Here is an 18,644-nt window from a genome sequence, read left to right as displayed (position 1 = left end):
TACATTTCAACTGATGTCCTAATAATACTGTCCATGTCATTATATTGTCAACTTTATAACCTTGTCTACTCTGCTGTCCGTCAATCATATGTCAATCTAACATAAGGGTGGGGGTGAGGTCTGAAGGACAATTTCATGTTGCACCACTTTTCTTTTCTGCCACTGCACTTTGGCAATGTTTCCTAGATGTCTTATGAATTGGCATGTTTTTGGGCTGTTGTTCTGTCAATTAGTGCTGTCAATGAACTCTAAGACTGTAGCAGGCTGGCTGGTTTCTGTTAGCTTAGCTGCCTTAAGCCCATTGTTAACTTGTTTTGTGGGGGCCCAAACAAACCAAGCACTTCAGCCACAAAAGTGGCACTGCTTGTCGCTGAAGTGTTTGACTTGTTAAACTGTACCTGCTACCCCTCCTGTTTCTGTGTGAGTTTGTAATATATTTTTAACATATGAGTGGGTAGGCCCAAGGACAATTCCATCTTGCACCACTGCTGTGTGGCAATGTTTCCTAGATGTGATATAAACTGCCATGTGTTTGTGTCATTGCTCTGTCGCTTAGCATCCAGCCAGCTCGCTGTAGTCTTTGGCAGAAACTGTATGAAAATATTATTGTGATCTATGAGGTGGTAAATATTGACTGGAAATTATTGTTTTTTAGTGTATTGAGGTTGATAATAATGTATGAACATAAAAAAAGCAAATTATGTGATTTTAGAAAATGTTAGCAATTTTTACAAAAAATACAGATCCAAAACCAAAACACATGAGAGTGATTTTGCCAAACCCAAAACACGAAGTTAATACAGATGCAAAACCAAAACTTGGGGGTCCGAGAACATCTCTAGTTGAAATTAATCCAGAAGAAACCTTAGGGGTGGCTTCTTTCCTCCTCTATGACAGATGCACACAACACATAGTAAAATCAAATAAAAGGAATTTATTGGGTTAAATAAGTGGACGTGTTCAGTCAAGTTACTAAACATCATGTTTAAGTTTAAATTAAGATTGGGCATATTAACCCTTTATACTACAATATACATCAAACACACAGCTGGGAAAACATGTGAACTTATGCAACTGTTATAGGAATAATTTATTTATACATAAAGTAAATATTTAAGATACAAACAATGAGTATGTAGAGCAGTATTTCATTTAAAAGAATATATTGCAAACCCGCAAATACCCACCACTATAATTGTGGGTAGGTAAAACAGAGTTCTATCTCTAATGATTGTAGCAGTTATATAAACATTCATAAAAATATATTTCTCTGTGTTATGTATTCATTTTACAAGTCTGTACAATTATACAAGTACTGGAAAAGCATGGACCTCTAGTGTCTGTAGACAATAGGCTGTTCTCTAAGCTGTGTTAACCATTGACAGTCATATACTAATCTGTAAAGCCTGCAATAAGAAATTGCCAAAGAATGAGCCATGTTTGGTTGTCAGTTCACACTTTTGCATTGGCAATTGGAGTGGCAAAAGCTTTTTAATCATTTTTTACTACTGGAGATTTTACTATGCAGACAAGCAGCATGTATGTAAACAGATTATAACTAAAGCAATGCAGTTTGCATATTTCATATGTATCCAGATGTACATGACTGAGCTGACAACCTTAATTATACATATATTATGGGAAAGGCAATACCTATTGTCTACCTATCCATGTCCACAATGGATGTTGTTACAAGTTAAAAACGGAAAATTACAAATTAAAAGGTATGAGGTCATTTACCAAAGCAGAGTTATAGGAGTTAATTAGACTTATCTCTTTCATAAGCAGTGACAACCCTCCCTACCCTTTGTCTTCACATCTGCATTTATTTTATCAACATTTTATGTCCATGTTTTATGTCTGCCCATAGCTGGAGAGCACTGTGGCCCCTTACAAATCACAAATCAATAATAATAACTACGTACATTAACTAAAAATGCTTAGAAATACTGATGAATGGATATAATGACTATAAGTCACATTTTCCCTTTACAGCTGCACAAGTACTTCTCATTTAGGAAGGACTGTGTGCACTCCAAGTAGGTAGCATTATTAAAGGGCAATTGCTAAGGGCATAATTTCCTAACATAGTGTGAGGAAATACAGTGGTCTATGTATATTGATCCCTAAATTTTGGTGAAATCTCCTCCAAAAGGCAGTTAATGCATAGTAAATATACTTAAAAAATGCGGAGTTTCCGCATCTTTTAAGTGTCAAAAATGCTTGAAGCATAGACCCCCCCAAAAAAGTATTGTAAAAAATATATATTCTTCTCATTATTGTCTTAGCAACCAATGAAACATAGAAACCCTTTGAACGGAAATGAAAATAAATTAAGTTTTGTTAGAAATAAAAAAAAAAAAAAAAAAAAGAGATACTTTCCTAGGCCTCAGTCTCATCACCCATCGGTGCATGGAAATGGGTCTGAAAAGGGAAAACTAGTAGCCCAATAGCCACTTGAGATGTTAATTTAATGTTAATTGTGTCTAACTTCCTAGACAATTATTGTGGAGATAAAAATTTGACTGTGGGCACACACTTATAAGTGAAACAATCATCCTAACTCCTCTGATTATTGTTTAAATCAAGGGAAAGCCGCTTAAAAACTTTTCCTTTCATACTATGGTATACACAATGTTATAAAGCACATAAAGACAGGGGTACAGCCAGACTACAGGCAGGCAGTTGGAATGCCCGATGTAAGGAAAACTGCCTCAGGATTTTCACAGTAGGGGCTCACTATTATACAAACAGCCAAATTTAAAGTGAGATTCTTCTTGGAAATGGAGCTGATATTTGGTATTTTATACACTGACATCAGTTTGACCTGACTGTATACCACCCAACCTAAATTCTTACAACACACTGATAGGCTGGAAGTACCAACACTAAGCTACCAAGGCAAAAGTTGGAGGTTTATTTAGTGGCTTTTCTCATCCACAAAGCCCAGCATATTGTAGCATTTCTCAGCACTATCAGCAATATACCTATTACCCATGCTGCACATCAATTTGTAGCAGAGATGAGCATTTTTATTCTAGAGATTAACAAAATGTTAAACATTTTCAAAACTGCTAATGTATTCCGCCACTGATCTCAGGTTTATATCTATAGTGTACCCTAAGGTGAAAGTAGATAAGCAAAAGTCTGCTCGAATTGAGTTTTCCCAATAGGCCGTTTTGCAGAGGTGCCAAGTTCTGGTGATACAATCTTTAAGCCTTTGCTTCGCCATTCTATGGGACGTCATTCCGCACTGTATTTGTACATTCACATTTTGCTTAATTTATAGTCTAAAGCTAAATTGGAATGGCAGAAACTTCACTTGCTATGGATATGGCTAGGGTAGACCTAGGAACACTTAATGGCAAATTTTGATAGTGAAATGTGTAACATTTCACAGCCAGACGCAGAATATAGGGAATATTTCACGTAATAGGTTAAAAATGTTGCTATTCTGTAGTTGAAAGGTGTCCATTTACTCAATGTAAATAGAGGGACATTTTAAGTGCCATTTATTATATATTGGGCTATTTTTCAATAAGAGAAGCTCTTATAATTGGTGTATTATTTTCTTTTGTTGCTTTTTTTTTTGCATGATACACAAACATAATTTATTGCTATTCTGTTGCATCATCATTTGTTTCCTCATCCAAGAAGAAACCTGGGATATTGATAATTGACAAACTTAAGCAAATATTTGGTTCCTTTATAAATGTTAATTTAATTACCCTAAACATATATTAATGTATTTGATTCATAGCATTAGAGCTTTCTGATCTTTACTTTTTTTAATGTTGCAAATAGCCTTTATATGTGTGAGCAACTTGCATTTCTGGTTATAGATTTCCTAACACTAGCATCCAAGCTTGATCATACACGATCATACATGACATTCATCAAAATGATGATGCAAGAGAGATAAAAATATTGGGAGGGTAATGCTGCGCCCTACCAAAATACTGTTTAGATTGCTGTAGGATGTGTTTCTAAATCACATTTTTAACATAACAAAACCATATTTAAAACTGAACCATAAAGGTGTGGCAATTTCCAGCAATGAGAAAAACAGAATTTATTTATGTGATTTCATAACCAATATCAAGTATTGCATATGGAGCTGCATAGGAAAAAATAATTCATTGAAATGTTTGCCCTATAAATGCCAGTGCAGTTTGAGCAGTATGAGCTAGGAATACATCTTTATTTCCCATAGGGTGCTAGCTTTGACCTTTTATATCTGCCATTCCGGAATTCACAGTTCAAATGACAAGAACCCTTTGAGAAATCTGGGCCAGTGCTTTTCATGATGAGTAAGAACAGCCTTGTAATTACAGGATTCACTTCTTCCTGCAGTTTAAGTATTGTCAGAGAACAAAGAATATATACTGTGCAATGTCACAGTATCATGTTTGTCTTTTTAGCTGACCACAAAAGATTGAACTGGTCTAATCACTACCTGAAACTAGCACTTAAATAAAAAAAATACTGTTGTCTTTTTAAAGACTATGTTGTGCACTTGCACACTATGTGTGCAAGAATAGTAATTTAAGGACCACAAAAAAATACAGTCATTTGTGCTTTTGTTGCATAATTAATATCGCTCGGCTTTCAAACGCAAATCAGGATAACACAATAAGCAAATCTAAACATTTTGCACTTCGATAGGGCACACATGGGTTCTGGCCACATTCATGTCATTGTAGTCTTTCCAGAAACATTCATTTCATATGGCTTCTATTTTTTTGGCTTCAGATGCAACACAATTGTGAGGTTTATCATTTCAGAGCAAATCTATCTCTGTGAATTATTGTACATTCAAAGCACATTGTTAGACGTTGCATTACTCACAATGGAAAAGTATTTTTTTCAGAAGTTTTCACTTCTCAAATTTGAGATTATTTCTTTCTGTTCAAAAGCAAATTAATGTTTCACTATTGCTCTATCTTTGAGATTGTTCAATACTTCATACCCCATATGTTGCACAACCGCTGTAGTGCCTTCAATATTAGTCAGTTCAGGGCACTTGAACACCAAAGCCATTTGTGTATGCCCTTGATGTGTACTTTATTGCAACTCACAAGTTAGCAATAAATATATTGTACTGATTAACTTTTATTCCATTAAGCTGGCTTCTTTTGTCAGCCATGTTAATTTCTAATCTTCTTAAAAATCTGCTTCATTCTGAAACGCCATTAGAAGTTGACAGCATGTGTGTCAGCTGCCCAGATTCCTCGTTCAGCCACTTGTTGACCATTCGCGTGTTCCTCTTGTGCTCCAATGGCTTGGCATGGCACTGGTTATGAACACAGTGTGTTTTATCTGTCTCACGATTTCTTTACACTGGATTTGTGTTTCTTTTTGCGAAGATGTGCTTCGATCTCATGTCTGAAGACCAGCATGCCGAGCTGGCCATGGGAAGCCTCATTCATGGCCTTGGACTGCATGCACATCTTGTATTGCTCCGGTGTCAGTTCATCCATACAGTGTTTTTCATGCCAGAGATGAAAGAGACCCCTAACAGGTGTCCTGATCACAATAAGGTTGCTGTGAAGGTATTTGCGGTATAGATGAACATCTTCTCCACCCCAACCCTTGATATCCAAGTCAAAACCACCTAAGAAAAAAAAAGTGTGTAAATTAGTTAACTGTTCAGTGCACTGCAATACTAATAATCTCTTGAATCAAAAAATACATTCAAATATAAATACAACAAAAGATAACTATAATTTAACATTTGACTAAGTTCTCCACAGCCACAGATAGTAACAAACAAAAGGTACATAATAATGAAACAATAAAAAAACAATGTTTGCTCTTAAACACAATCAACATTTCATGTATTTATTTAAGCTATCTGAAAATGATAGAGTTAAAACTAATCTGCCATGAAACAGCAATTTATCAATTCATCTCCTAAGGATAAAGCTTTTATTAGATTAAATGGTCAAAATAAACAGATAAAGACATATTTTATGAGTAGTTAATCTCATATCACCCAATTGATAAGGTAATTTGCTGTTTATTGTAGCTAATGACTCTACTAAGGCTGAGTACACACTACAGCCGAATATCGGACCAAATAAACAATAAACGACCGTTCGGCCCAATATTGCATTAGTGTCTACGCTACAATTATTGTTCCAAAGCACATTGTATCATTTTATTTTATTTTTAGACCAGACTAAAAATGACGTTCAACGATGGAATGTTTTTGTTCCAATCCTGCAGTGTGTATGTACTCATGACCAGCAGTGTCCATAGATCTCTATGGAGTGTGCAGAGTCACAATCTTTTCAGCCAATGGTTATAACAGATGAAAAGCACAGATCTTAAGGTAAATCATGTAAAACATGTATAGTGTGTACACATGAATCAGCATGCTGATCGGGATTTTTTTTTTTTTTTTTGGGAGGAAAAAACGTTAAAGATGTCGCATCAGGAGAAATTTTCTGTAGTGTGTACCCAGCCTAACTTCTGATATAACAAACAAACATATTTAAATAAGCTGGCGATTTCAGCTGACATACATTCATTCAGTTTTAAAACATAAGTGTGAGGGCTTTTTGGTCACTTCTCCTTTGCCATTTTTATTTTACTTTATTTTTGTTGATCTGTAAAATGTCACATTGCAGGACGGTGGGGAAAACATTGACAACCCTAAATAGGGACATGCAGGTAGACAAAATGAATGCTGGTGCGAAAACAAATGTTTGGGAGGGATCTGCTCATTAAAGAGTTTACAATCTAGGGATGAGTGAAACTTCACTGCAATGCTGAAGATCTCTACAAATAATTAAAGGGGTTTCCACTGACCCACTCAGTAAGGATTTTATCCCGACTACAGGGACAGTTGGGAGGTATGTCCCACATCCCACTGCTCTACTCAGGAAGGGGGAGCTGCCTGCACCTAACAGTAGTGCACACAGAATTGTCTGTGTATTTGTCTAAAATTATATCCATAGTACATTTTAGGGGCCCCCCTGTCTAAAGTGCTCCGGGACCCCTGAGCCTCAATCCAGCTCTGGGTCCATGAACTCACTTACTGTATAGCGCAAAAGACATTGAATGCAGTCCTGTTAATGCTAGTAGTGGTTAGCACTTCTGCCTAACAGCACAGGGGTCATGAGTTCAATTCCCGACCATGGTCTTATCTGTGAGGAGTTTGCATGTTCTCCCCTGTTTGCTTGGGTTTCCTCTGGGTGCTCCGGTTTCCTCCCACACTCCAAAAACATACTGGTAGGGTAATTGGCTGATAACAAATTGACCGTAGTCTGTGTCTGTCTGTCTCTGTGTGTGTGCGTGTGCATGAATTAGGGAAATTAGACTGTAAGCCCCAATGGGGCAGGGACTGATGTGAATGAGTTCTCTGTACAGCGCTGCGGAATTAGTAGCGCTTAATAAATAAATGATGATGATGATGATGATGAAGGTTTGGAAAAGTGGAGATGTTGCATATAGCAACCAGATTCTAGTTATCATTTATTTAGTACATTCTACAAATTGACAGCTAGAATCTGATTGATTGCTATATGTGGTGCCCCAAAATCTGAGTACCCTGGGGTGTATCTATATGTTTTTAATTTGTTAATTTAATTTGTTAATTGGTAAAAGTGTTTATAAAGATTTAAAAAAATATATATTTTCTTGAGGGAGAAGTGACAGTTGAGAGTGGTTGGTGGTTGCCGGGAGTAACAGGAAGGAGGAGTGTGTGGAATAGCAACAAGTCCACTAACTTTGGTAATAACTGTGACTTCCCAGAAGGCAGTGGGAAGAGGAAAGTTCTAGACTTCTGAGGGAGAGAGATCCCTGTGTCTGCATAGACTGATAGAGAAAAATAGGGACAGAATTAAAATTGGACAAAGTGATATATAAGCAGATTAAAAGTGAAGTAAGTGTAAGAAGAGAAGAAGATAAGAAGTGAGCCAAAGAGAGGTGTGAGTAAAAAGGAAAGTACTGAAAACAAATAAGCAGTATAGAGATCTATGACATCACACTAAACAGACTGAGCTATGTACTGAGAACAGTGTGAGAGGAGAGAAAATAGAGAGGTCTGTGAATACACACAAAAGAGACTGTGCAATACAAAAGATCATCAGTTTATTTGGCGAGAAAAAGTAATTTATGGGCCCCAACCACGTGCATCACTTCTACTAAATTCCTGTGCACAGTTCAACCCAGGACTGAGTGTAAATATGGTAACATTACCAAATGTTTTAGTTGAATATTAATGTTAAGTGATTTACCTGAAAATTGATTTATTATTATTATATGTTAAATGCTATTGTGCTCTATGTTGATCAAATGAATATTTTGTCATTACCATTGAGCTGAAGGGGTCAGTGGCGCGGTGGCTTACCAAAATTATCTTTACTGCGTTATTAATAAACCCAAGTTATTTGTCCAATCCTTGTCCCTTTCATTGAAGAATTTATCTCCTGACCACCGGATATCCGACCAAAAAAGAACCTGACTCGTGTCTGGAGGACAAGGTAAGGGAAGGAAGTCCCATCAATACTCGGCCACCACATATAGGCAACATGTCCACTTTTTTAAACCCGCAGTTTAGCAAACATACCCCTTGGAATGTAAAAAAGGTGAATAAATGTATGTGGTACAAACAAAGTATAACCAATGTATAATTCACATATTGAATGTAAGGTATAGTTTTGGGCACCTCACTGTAAGGAGGACACATGAGAACTTGAGAAGGTAACCTCATTAATAGAGCTTACATAAAGTTATTCTGCTTACTTTGGAAAAAAAATTGGCATAAGATGTTCAAATTAATATGTATGACTATATCCAAATGAACACATTTATTATTTGAATTAATTTTCTTACCAAGGATTACGGAGAAGGGGTTGTGAATAAAATAAAGAGTTCATCAACAACATAGGAAAGGGTTCTTTACTGTAAGGCTTGTTAACCTGTGGAATCCACTTAGCACATGAGGTGGTGATGGCAAATTTACTAACAATTTCACACTGGAGTGGATGCCTTTCTTATAAGAAAGGTTGTCAGCAGTTATAGTATAATTAGTAGAAGACATCGTGGACTCTGGACCATGATAGAGTCTGGGAGTTTATCTTAATTTGTCCCCCATGTGAAGCTAATTTGACAACTGTCACACGGTGGGCTTTATTTTGCTTTTCTCTGTCTTCTTTGCATAATTAAAATTGATGGAAGTATTACATTAATTGGCTTGTATCTTTATTCATCCTTATTACTATGTATTATTATCTTTTATTTGTGAGGAGGCACAAAGGTTCTGCAGCGCCGTACATAGATCAAAAGAAAACAGTACAGGGTAACATTACATGGCATACAGGGTAGTACATAAGCACAGTGCAGTGCAAAAAGTATAAATATTAGCCAGCTAGGCCAAAAAATGAGCACAGGGCAAAGTGAAAGAAGTGACTTCCAATGTACAGGTAAAATGGAAGTGAAGAGGGGAGGTGGGGAGTGAAAAAGGGGGTAACGCCAGTGCCAAGGAGAGAGGGGCACAACTTACAGAATCAAGGCATAGATAGAGAAGATAAGGCACTAGAGAAGAGTAAAAAGATAGGGGCAGGAGTCAAGTGATGAAATGGAGAGAAGAGGCAGAGGGCTAAAGGTAAACAAAATGCAGAGGGCACGAGGAAAGAGGGCCCTGCTCAAGGGAGCTTACAGTCTAAATGTGAGGGAAGACTGACAGGAGACAAGAGTGGTAAGAGGGGGGTGAGGGACAAGAACACTGAGGAGAAGGAAGCACAGAAGTAAGAAGGAAGGGGTGAGGTATAGAAGATAGTAGCCAAAGATAGAGAAGAGGGTTATAAGAGGGCAGGGTTAGGCGGAGGAAGGGTAGGCTAGTCTGAACAGATGGGTTTTGAGGGAGCATTTAAAGTTTTTCAGGCTAGGTGACAGCCTGATAGAATGGGGGAGATCGTTCCAGAGAAGAGGGGCAGTACGGGAGAAGTCTTAAATGCGGGAATAAGAGGTGGTAACCAGATGGGTGGTGAGGCGGCGGTCGTTGGAAGACTGCAGTGGGAGAGAATGAGTACGAGTGGAGTTGAGGTTGGAGAGATGTGGAGCAGTGGAGTTAAAGAGGACTTTATAAGTAAGGGTGAGGAGTTTGAAGAGGATTCTGAAGAGGAGGGGGAACCAGTGTGGAGCTTGACAGAGAGGGGAGGCAGAAGAGGACCGGTAGGAGAGACGGGCTGCAGCATTAAGTATGAACTAAAGAGGAGCGAGACAGGTAAGGGGGGAGGCCAATGAGGAGGAGGTTGCAATAATCAAGGTGGAGATGATCAGAGAGTGTATGAGAGTTTTAGTAACCTCGGAGGAGAGAAAGGGTTTGATCCGGGCTATATTTCGAAGATGGATGTGGCAGGATTGGGCGAGGGATTGAATCTGAGGGGTGAGGGAGAGAGAAGAGACAAGGGTACCCCCCAGGCATCAAACTTGGGGTGAAGAGGAGATAATGGTAGAACCAATAGTGACGGAGAGGTTGGGAGAAGAGGAGACTCTAGAGTCTCTAGAGGGGGAAAGATAATAAGTTCCGTTTTGGCCATATTAAGTTTGAGAAAATGTTGGGCCATCCAGGAAGAAATGACAGAGAGACAGCAGAACACCTTATTGAGCTATGTAGCTATGAAACTATGAGTTCATCTTGAAACTTAATCAGTTAAACAAAAGCAAACAAATAATATTAATGGACTGTATTTCGACAGATATTTCAAAAGCAAATACATAAAACTATGGAAAATTTTATATTATCTTTATTTTAGTACTGACACACTGAGGTACAGAATAAGTTGTTGTCTGCAGCCATGCAAAACATCTAAAATCAGTTATTGCTGAGCTTTTTAAAGACTGCACTGTGCAATGTTTTTAATCTGCCTTATAATCATGATAGAAGCTCTTAATGAGCACACACACAATCAATACATACAGTGAAGGAAATACTGCCTTTGCAGAGGGTGCGGAGACTACAGGTGAGGCAGCTTCACACTCTGCAAAGGTTGTAGTTCTGCCACTACTTGAACCCATCGTCGTCTCAGAGCTTGTGTTAAATTTGGGGGAATTTGTATTCTGTGAACTAGATATTGGCACTGGTTGGTAAAAATGTGCCTTTTTACTCAATAGAAATGCTATCCCTTTAATGTCAGAGCTGGTGGGGGGCGGGGTATGTTTGTTTATTTAAATGGGAATGCTATCAATTTAATGTCAGGCTGGTTATTGCGGAGGCGGCCTAATTATTAAACGTAAGTACTATTTAATGTTGACTTTGGGTGGGGGAAAGAGACATATTTATTAAACACAAAAAGCTATTAATTTAATATTGTACATTTTTAGAGGATACTCCTATAATCATGATGCAACTAACAGCCTTGTCTGTTAGCGTAAACTGATACACTATCCTTCTATCATCTGGACTGATATCGGGGTCCATTGTACCTCATTGGTGGAATTGATTCAGAATAACTATTTGTTGTGCACCATTCCATTCCCGGATTCAGCTCATTAAGATTATAATCTCAATATTCACTATCAAACTGAGATTGGATATCCAACAGCTATAAGTTAATTTAGCGTCATATGGTACCATATGCTAATCAATTTGGCCACATCTTGTTATAACCATTGGTCAGTTTTACTATATATTTAGCTTTTTGTCCAATGTGTCAATAGCTTATTTAGCTAATTGCTTATCTCATATTTTATTTGTACATGCTAATAAAAATTGTAATTTTATGTACTTGGTGCTTTGCGCTCCTCTCTTTGTTGGCAAGTTTTAATATTGTACTAGTTAACGAGTAGGTTACCTAGACTGTTCAGCTTTCCAGGTAAATAGTACCTATCCCTTTTCCAAACAGGGCCCCAACATTCCAGGATCCAGCCAAGCAGCAAGTTGCCTGAAGACACCAGCAACAGCACCAGGTAGTTAAAGTTGCAAAAACAGGTAAGAGACAGCAGCACAGGACTGGAGAATGGTCTAGTGCTTATAAATGGTGGTTGTTCTGGGTGCCATGGTTCCACATGGTGCCCAGAGGGAAGAGGGGCTGGGTACGGATCAAGGGGGTAAGGGGACCTCACAGTTTAGTTTGAACTGGGGTCCACAATTTCTGATGGCAGCCCTAGGAATAGTAATAAGAAATAATCCCTTTCCATAATATGTTAAGTGCATAATTGTTTCAATAGGATCAGCTTTTTCTTCAGATATCACAATTGCTGGCTGAAAAGATGACACTCAGGACATTGCAGTAAATCATTATATTCAGTGATTACATTTTAGTTTCAAATATATCCTAATCACATCTGCTAGTATTGACATGCTAGTTACAAAAAGCCCCCTTATCTCTTTGTCTTGTTTTATTACTGATTGTTTCCAATTGTAAAGCTTTATGAAGAATGTGGACATCATATCACTGGAACTGAAACAGCATGTTCCACAGTGACACTCAATGCATGCAAAATAGTTTCACTCATTTCTAATACCCAACTTACCTATGTTAATGAAGTCTGAACGGTATTGACAAGTCATTCCAAACCCAAAGTCTCTCCAAAATCCTGTGTCTTTTTTAATAACCTAAAAAAGGAGAAAGGGAAACTTAATCTACAATCCCGATATCAAAGATATATCTATAATTACTTTGGCACTCAGAACATTGGAAAAAAAATGCACTTGCACATAGCAACTGAATTTTGCTGGTATATAAGAAGTTAAAAAATAATGACATTAAGTTCGTCAGTGCTGGAACAAAGCCTTTCAGGACACGCCTGGGAAATGCTGCCAATGTCAACCGGGTGGTACTAGCTGCTAATCCAATTACAGCGCAGCTGCCTCAACGAAAGCGGCATTCTTATGCAGGAATATAATCTAATAATTATGAAATCAGAAGTCAAGTCAGAAAATGTAATTAAAGGAGAAGACATAATATTTCCTGAGAACGACATGGTGAAAGATGGGTTGCTAAATTTAACATCCTTATAGACTACAAAGTAGATTATATTTAAACTGATGTAGTTTAGAAACTTTTGTTTCTGCACAGACCTAATTACATTCCGGACATTTAAAGTGCACAATGAACAGAGCCATTGGATTTACATTCCTCCCAACTGACTTTCTTTTAGAGGGATATTTCCCCTTTACATCTTGCACCTTTGGTGTTTATAAACCTGTATTTGAAAAACTCCTTCACTAGTTCGGAAGTGACTAAAGTCTAGAGACAATGGGGCAGTCATTAAGGAAAGTAAGGCAAAAAAGAGTAAATGTTCTCCGGGACAAACCATGTTACAATGCAAGGGGTGGAGATCTAGGACATGCCCAATCCAAACTATAAATTTCTCCCCACGTTTTAAATTTACCTCCCCCTCCAATGCAACATGGTTTTGCCCAGGTGCAAAGTTAATCCTTTTTTATGCTTTGCTCTCCTTAATGACTGAAATCCAAGATATGTTAACATTTGTGTATATATTTGTATGTTTTATCATTTGCATCTATGGATAATTAATTGTATTTTGTGAGACTTTATATCCAAAAGATAAATCCGTCATAACTTTCATCAAAGTGTGTTTTTCTGTATAAATCATGTGTGCCGCTTAAAATGCTGTGAGATATTGCATTACCTATAAAACGGAACCACACCAACAATGCAGAGCTGTCTTAACAGCATTATAGGCCTTCGGGTAAAGCAGTGCACTGAGGCCCTACCTACACAACCACTCACAGGAATATAAATGTAAATTATCGATAAAATTAAACTTATATTTATTGGTACCTCCAACAAAATCAGTGTTTAAAAATTATAAAAATGTCATTGTGCTCTGTTCCATTTCTTATATTGTTTACATTTAGTAGGTAGCAGGGGGAGGCAACTGACATGGACTGTTAAAAATATTAAAAGAACTTTATTATAGCTTTCCGGCTTCAAAGAATTATGTGTGTTGATTTTGTCTTGCTTATGTACAATTAGTATGTGTACATTGTTTTTGTCAAGGTCAGGATATGTATTCACAACAGCAAGATTGCATGTACAGATAACAGCGGATACTGAGGTGATTAGGCCACCTAAATGTCTTAATAAAGAAGTATTGAAGGTTCTGAATAAATCTCCTGGAATAATATAATGAAAAGTTGGCAAGCCTATCGGGCCCCTATGCTACTGCCCATCGTGCCAATGCATTAAGATAACTCTGCAAATGTGGCTTAATATTTAACACTTTCTTTTAATAAAAAAAACTATATTATCTGAAGGAAAGTTTCTTTTAAATCGGCTTTACTTTTTCAATTGTCCTAAAATTGCTATTTGGACATTACACGTGGATGCAAAAATATTAGAAAACAATTTCCATTCATGACTTATACGTCGTTCTAATATTTGCCGTGTTTGATCACATGGCCAAGACCTTTGATTAGACATTGATTGGAAGAAAGTTGTGATGCAAGAGGAATTGGTAAAAGATTCTTCCTAAGTAACCAAACCAAGGGTGCGCTGGAGTATCTGACCATGTGTCATGCCCATTCATAACAATAACAGATTGGACTTCACATTTGAATATAGGTAACTTTCAACATATAAAAGAAGAGGGTTAATACAGCGTTGGGATCACCAACAGTCCACCAGAACACTTTGAGATTGGATCTGCAACTGTCTGGAAGAATCGTTAAGGGACATAACACCATTATAAAACAAGAAATACCATCAGTTTTGATGAAAGCGTTGGTAACCACTATCTCAGACATAACTACACAATCTATATTGTTCACAGCTGTCCCAAGTTGATGGGGACCTTTCCTCAGTCAGCCCTCTAAAATCACCCTGGCTGCTGCTCCTCATGGAATATCATTCTCAGTCTTCCTCTAGTCATGGAAGAGAAAGCATTGGACAACTGGGCTGGTCAGCTTTTTACACAGAGCCTTAAGGATAATTACTTATTTCAGGAACTCTTACATGAAAGCACCAACTCATTTTGTCCCTCAGTTACTCAAGTATTTCCTTTATTTGGTAGTTTCGGGGCATGTACATACAAACTCATTGCACAACTATGTGAGAGTATTATATGTATAAATGCGACTAAACTAATTTAATACTTTTACCTTTTATAACTAATTCTGGAAAAGACAAATTTCACTTGGTAGATTATGGGGAGTTGATACATATTTATGGCTGAAAAAATAAAAAACTACTATGTAAGCTATATAGGACCACTAAAAGCAGGAACTATAACTATTCATATATGACACATGGATGTAGAATGCATTGTTGATTTACATTCCGCTCCACCTCTGTTATAAATGTAATTTTGGTAGAGCATTACATCCCAATTCAATTATAGGCAGCTACAGTCCACATGATCAGCACAATATCCTAATGGGATGAGACATAGGCCAAAAAGCTGAAATGTCAGTTAATGTGCTGTGACATGTCCTTGACATTTATAGGAATCCACCAATTCAGACACTTCATTGACAGGTTGCAAGCTGCTCATCTCTTTGGCCAGCTTCAAATCTTGACAAGTGTAAGTTGCACAACAAATGTTCTGTTGTTGTAAATAGATGTCATGCTAAGAAAAAGATAATTTCCTCCAAAGCTGGTCCTACTTTTACCAGAGTCACCACATGGTGTCACTTTCTCAACATCCAGAGAAACTTTCTTATAGATTATAGCAAATATAGGAAAATCTTGTTTGAATGAACAGGTATAAGGTCACAGCGGTGTATCATTTTTATTATGTCTTCTTTCCTTTATATGATGTTGTATGCTCTCAGATTACTATCTAAGTTACCCACTATGTTCTGAACTATTGTTTTATTGCCATTGTTCTTTTTCTGTTGCATCACATTTTAAAACCAGGTTTACAAAGCTTTTGGCCCAACATAGTCATGGATTTCAAACAGTAAAACTGCACCGTGCATGTGTGCCATATGTATGTAAACCTTCTTCTGTATGGCAACCACTGTGAGCTCTGGACAGTTTATAATACACAATCTGTATGTACTGCTGTACACTTGAGGGCTACATAGGATCAGAGAAAAGAAAAAAATATATATTTTTTTACAAGTAGCAAAGTGGTGAATGACAATGTGGAGTGTTGTTTATTCGTTTAAATGTTAATAAACATATGTTAGTTATTTCAATTAAATAAGTCATTTTAAAAAAAATCAGGCAGCGTGCTCCCTCTCCAAATCCTTAACTAGCCCAGTGGACGAGCAGCGCTTTATATTGCAGATTGTTGGATGGGTAACAGTATGGCTCAAGGACACATTTGAGGACACATTTGTAAGCACTATATTTTTACTTTAATACTGAAATGTATTTAAATGCAAAATTACAGGTAAAAAAATGGATCATTGACTATGATGCCACTTGACAGAAAAACATGAAAGTACCAGGTATATTGATTGTGATGTCACTAACTTTGTAATAAACTGTATAAAGAACATACAGTGCATGTAATCTGTTGTTATATTGCCAAAAGCAATAAAACACTTTAGTTGTTGTTTGTACTTAATGAAAGGGTCCTGCCCACTTGTTTTAGATTACCTTTACATTAAGATGGAATGTACAATATGACATACAGCAAGTACACCATACAGTGGTCAGCGCACACAGAAAGGTTGGGCCATTTTTATGAGTAAATATGCACAAATACTCATCACAGGAGTACAATATGCTACGATGCCAAGACAAGGAAGAATAGAATGTGCATGTCCGGACATAGAGTGTATTTTATTTCAGATAAATACATGAAACCACAGATCTCTTTCGGAACACACCGCAATGACTAGACTAGTTCACTTAATGACTTCCATTTTTGCCCTAACCTCTGCATTCCACTCTTAACAGCGCCATTTATCACCCTCAGTGGGAGGAAATTTGTTGAAAGGATTTGCAGTGCAATTACTGTAATTGTTATTAGTTCTATGATAGAAAGCTAATGGAGAAGCCAGAGAACAATATTAGCCACTTATACATCTATCAAAGGCAAGGTCAAACTTTAAAAACATAAAGAACTGACAATAACTGGGTGATGGAAGTATTTTGCAACTAATTGCTTTTTCTGTCATTTCCATTCCTTTGCAATGAGAAGAGTTCCAATTTTGGTTCCCCATTCCACTAAATAGCACAGCTTTCTGCAGTGTAAATGTAATTTCCTATTTCACCGCATTTATAGATGGAGCTGGAATGATGACAGTGTCATTTCATTCTGTTTTGTTCTGTGCTGTGGTTAAGGCAGGAATAGGGAATTCTGTGTAGAACCGTTGAGGCTTAATTTCACTGGAGCATCAAGTCATATTCCATGCCCAAATGTGGAATGAGGTAAATATTACACGGTACAGAATTTAATATTTCACTCATCTCTCATACTTGCCAACTCTCCCGGTATGTCCGGGAGACTCACGAAATTCGGGTCGGTCTCACGGACTCCCGGGAGAGCTGGCAAGTCTCCAGCATCCGGGAATTACCTTCCCGAAATGACGCGATTCGCGGTGAATCGCGTCATTTTGGCCCTACCCCGTCCCGTCCCCCCCGTGACAAAAATGCATTTTTGTCGTGACGGCGGGACCAAACTGACACATTTACCATGCCCCGCCCCCTCCCACCCTCCACTCACAACCATCTCCCGGAAAACACTTGCCAAAAGTTGGTAAGTATGCCATACTTGTCAACTTTTAAAACATGTGCAGGAAAATCTACTAAAGTATCTACAGATAAGATTTCATGGGCTGCATACATCACATCCACTACCCAAAAAGGCAGTAAGGGACACTATGTATAACTATAAAACTGCGAAACTCACACTTGAAAATTAAAAAACTAAAACAAAAAAGATTAATATTTAATTCTACTAGTCAAATGATTAGAATTAGAGCCAAGGCTGCATGAATTTGCGAACGAGATATCATGTCAAGAGCTTTACTTTTTTCCACTCAGTCACTCAAAATCTCTTTCCCACAGGTGTAAAATGATGCAGTTTACTAGCGTTTTTAATGCATGCACACAGATGTGATAATAAAACTCATTCTATATTCCATATGCATGCTTTTACAGTTGTGTTGTATTTTTTTTTTCCTGTGCTTTTTTTCAGTGAGTTCATGGGCATGTCAAAGGACTTGAGAAAGTCCATTCATCATAATGGGAACCCAATGTGACCATACCCACTTGCATTTAACAAGCTTTTACACACAGTATGTATTTGGTTAGTGGAAGATGAAAACTTCCTATTTAGTCACAGATGCAAGAAGGGGCGGGCTGGCACATTTCAGCCCGGGGGGGCGCACAGGAGGCCTCATAACATGACACGCGATGTGGCCGCGTCACATGTCATGGGATGTGGCCGCCTGTGCGCTGACGCAGCCGCATCGCGTGTCATGTGATGCGGTCGCCTGTGCGCCGCTGGAAATATGCAGCTCTTGCACCACCGGGGAGGGCAGGAGGGCTCAGTCTTACCACTGTTAGAGCCGGCCACCCACCCTAACAGTGGTTAGACTGAGCCCCCCTGCCCCCCCGCCCCTGGACGCAAGTAAAAAACACACAAACTGAATGCATTTGCAAACCAAAATAAATGCATTTGAACTGCATATCACACGCACTGCATTTATCATGCTTTTCCATCACATTTTTACTAGTATTTTTTAATGTAAAAATAAGATGTGGGTA

The 18,644-nt window shown here is 37.8% G+C and overlaps 1 protein-coding gene across 2 annotated transcripts in view; it reads right to left on the bottom strand.

Annotated features, from left to right (window-relative positions):
* Window positions 1-914: 914 nt before the first annotated feature.
* The window catches only part of CSGALNACT1 (chondroitin sulfate N-acetylgalactosaminyltransferase 1), a 342,472-nt gene continuing 324,742 nt past the window's right edge, over window positions 915-18,644 (bottom strand). For both annotated transcript variants that reach the window (XM_075204577.1, XM_075204578.1), the window contains 2 exons: window positions 12,487-12,568; window positions 915-5,614 (listed from right to left, as the gene is read on the bottom strand). In XM_075204577.1, coding sequence (XP_075060678.1) covers window positions 5,325-5,614; window positions 12,487-12,568 — 372 coding nt within the window. In that variant the 3' untranslated portion in view covers window positions 915-5,324. The remainder of the gene's footprint in view (window positions 5,615-12,486; window positions 12,569-18,644) is intronic.

Source organism: Mixophyes fleayi, chromosome 1 (genome assembly GCF_038048845.1).
Source record: "Mixophyes fleayi isolate aMixFle1 chromosome 1, aMixFle1.hap1, whole genome shotgun sequence".
Taxonomy (NCBI): Eukaryota; Metazoa; Chordata; class Amphibia; order Anura; family Limnodynastidae; genus Mixophyes; species Mixophyes fleayi.
Note: the sequence above shows the minus strand (reverse complement) of the source record. Positions and strands in the feature narration are given on the sequence as shown.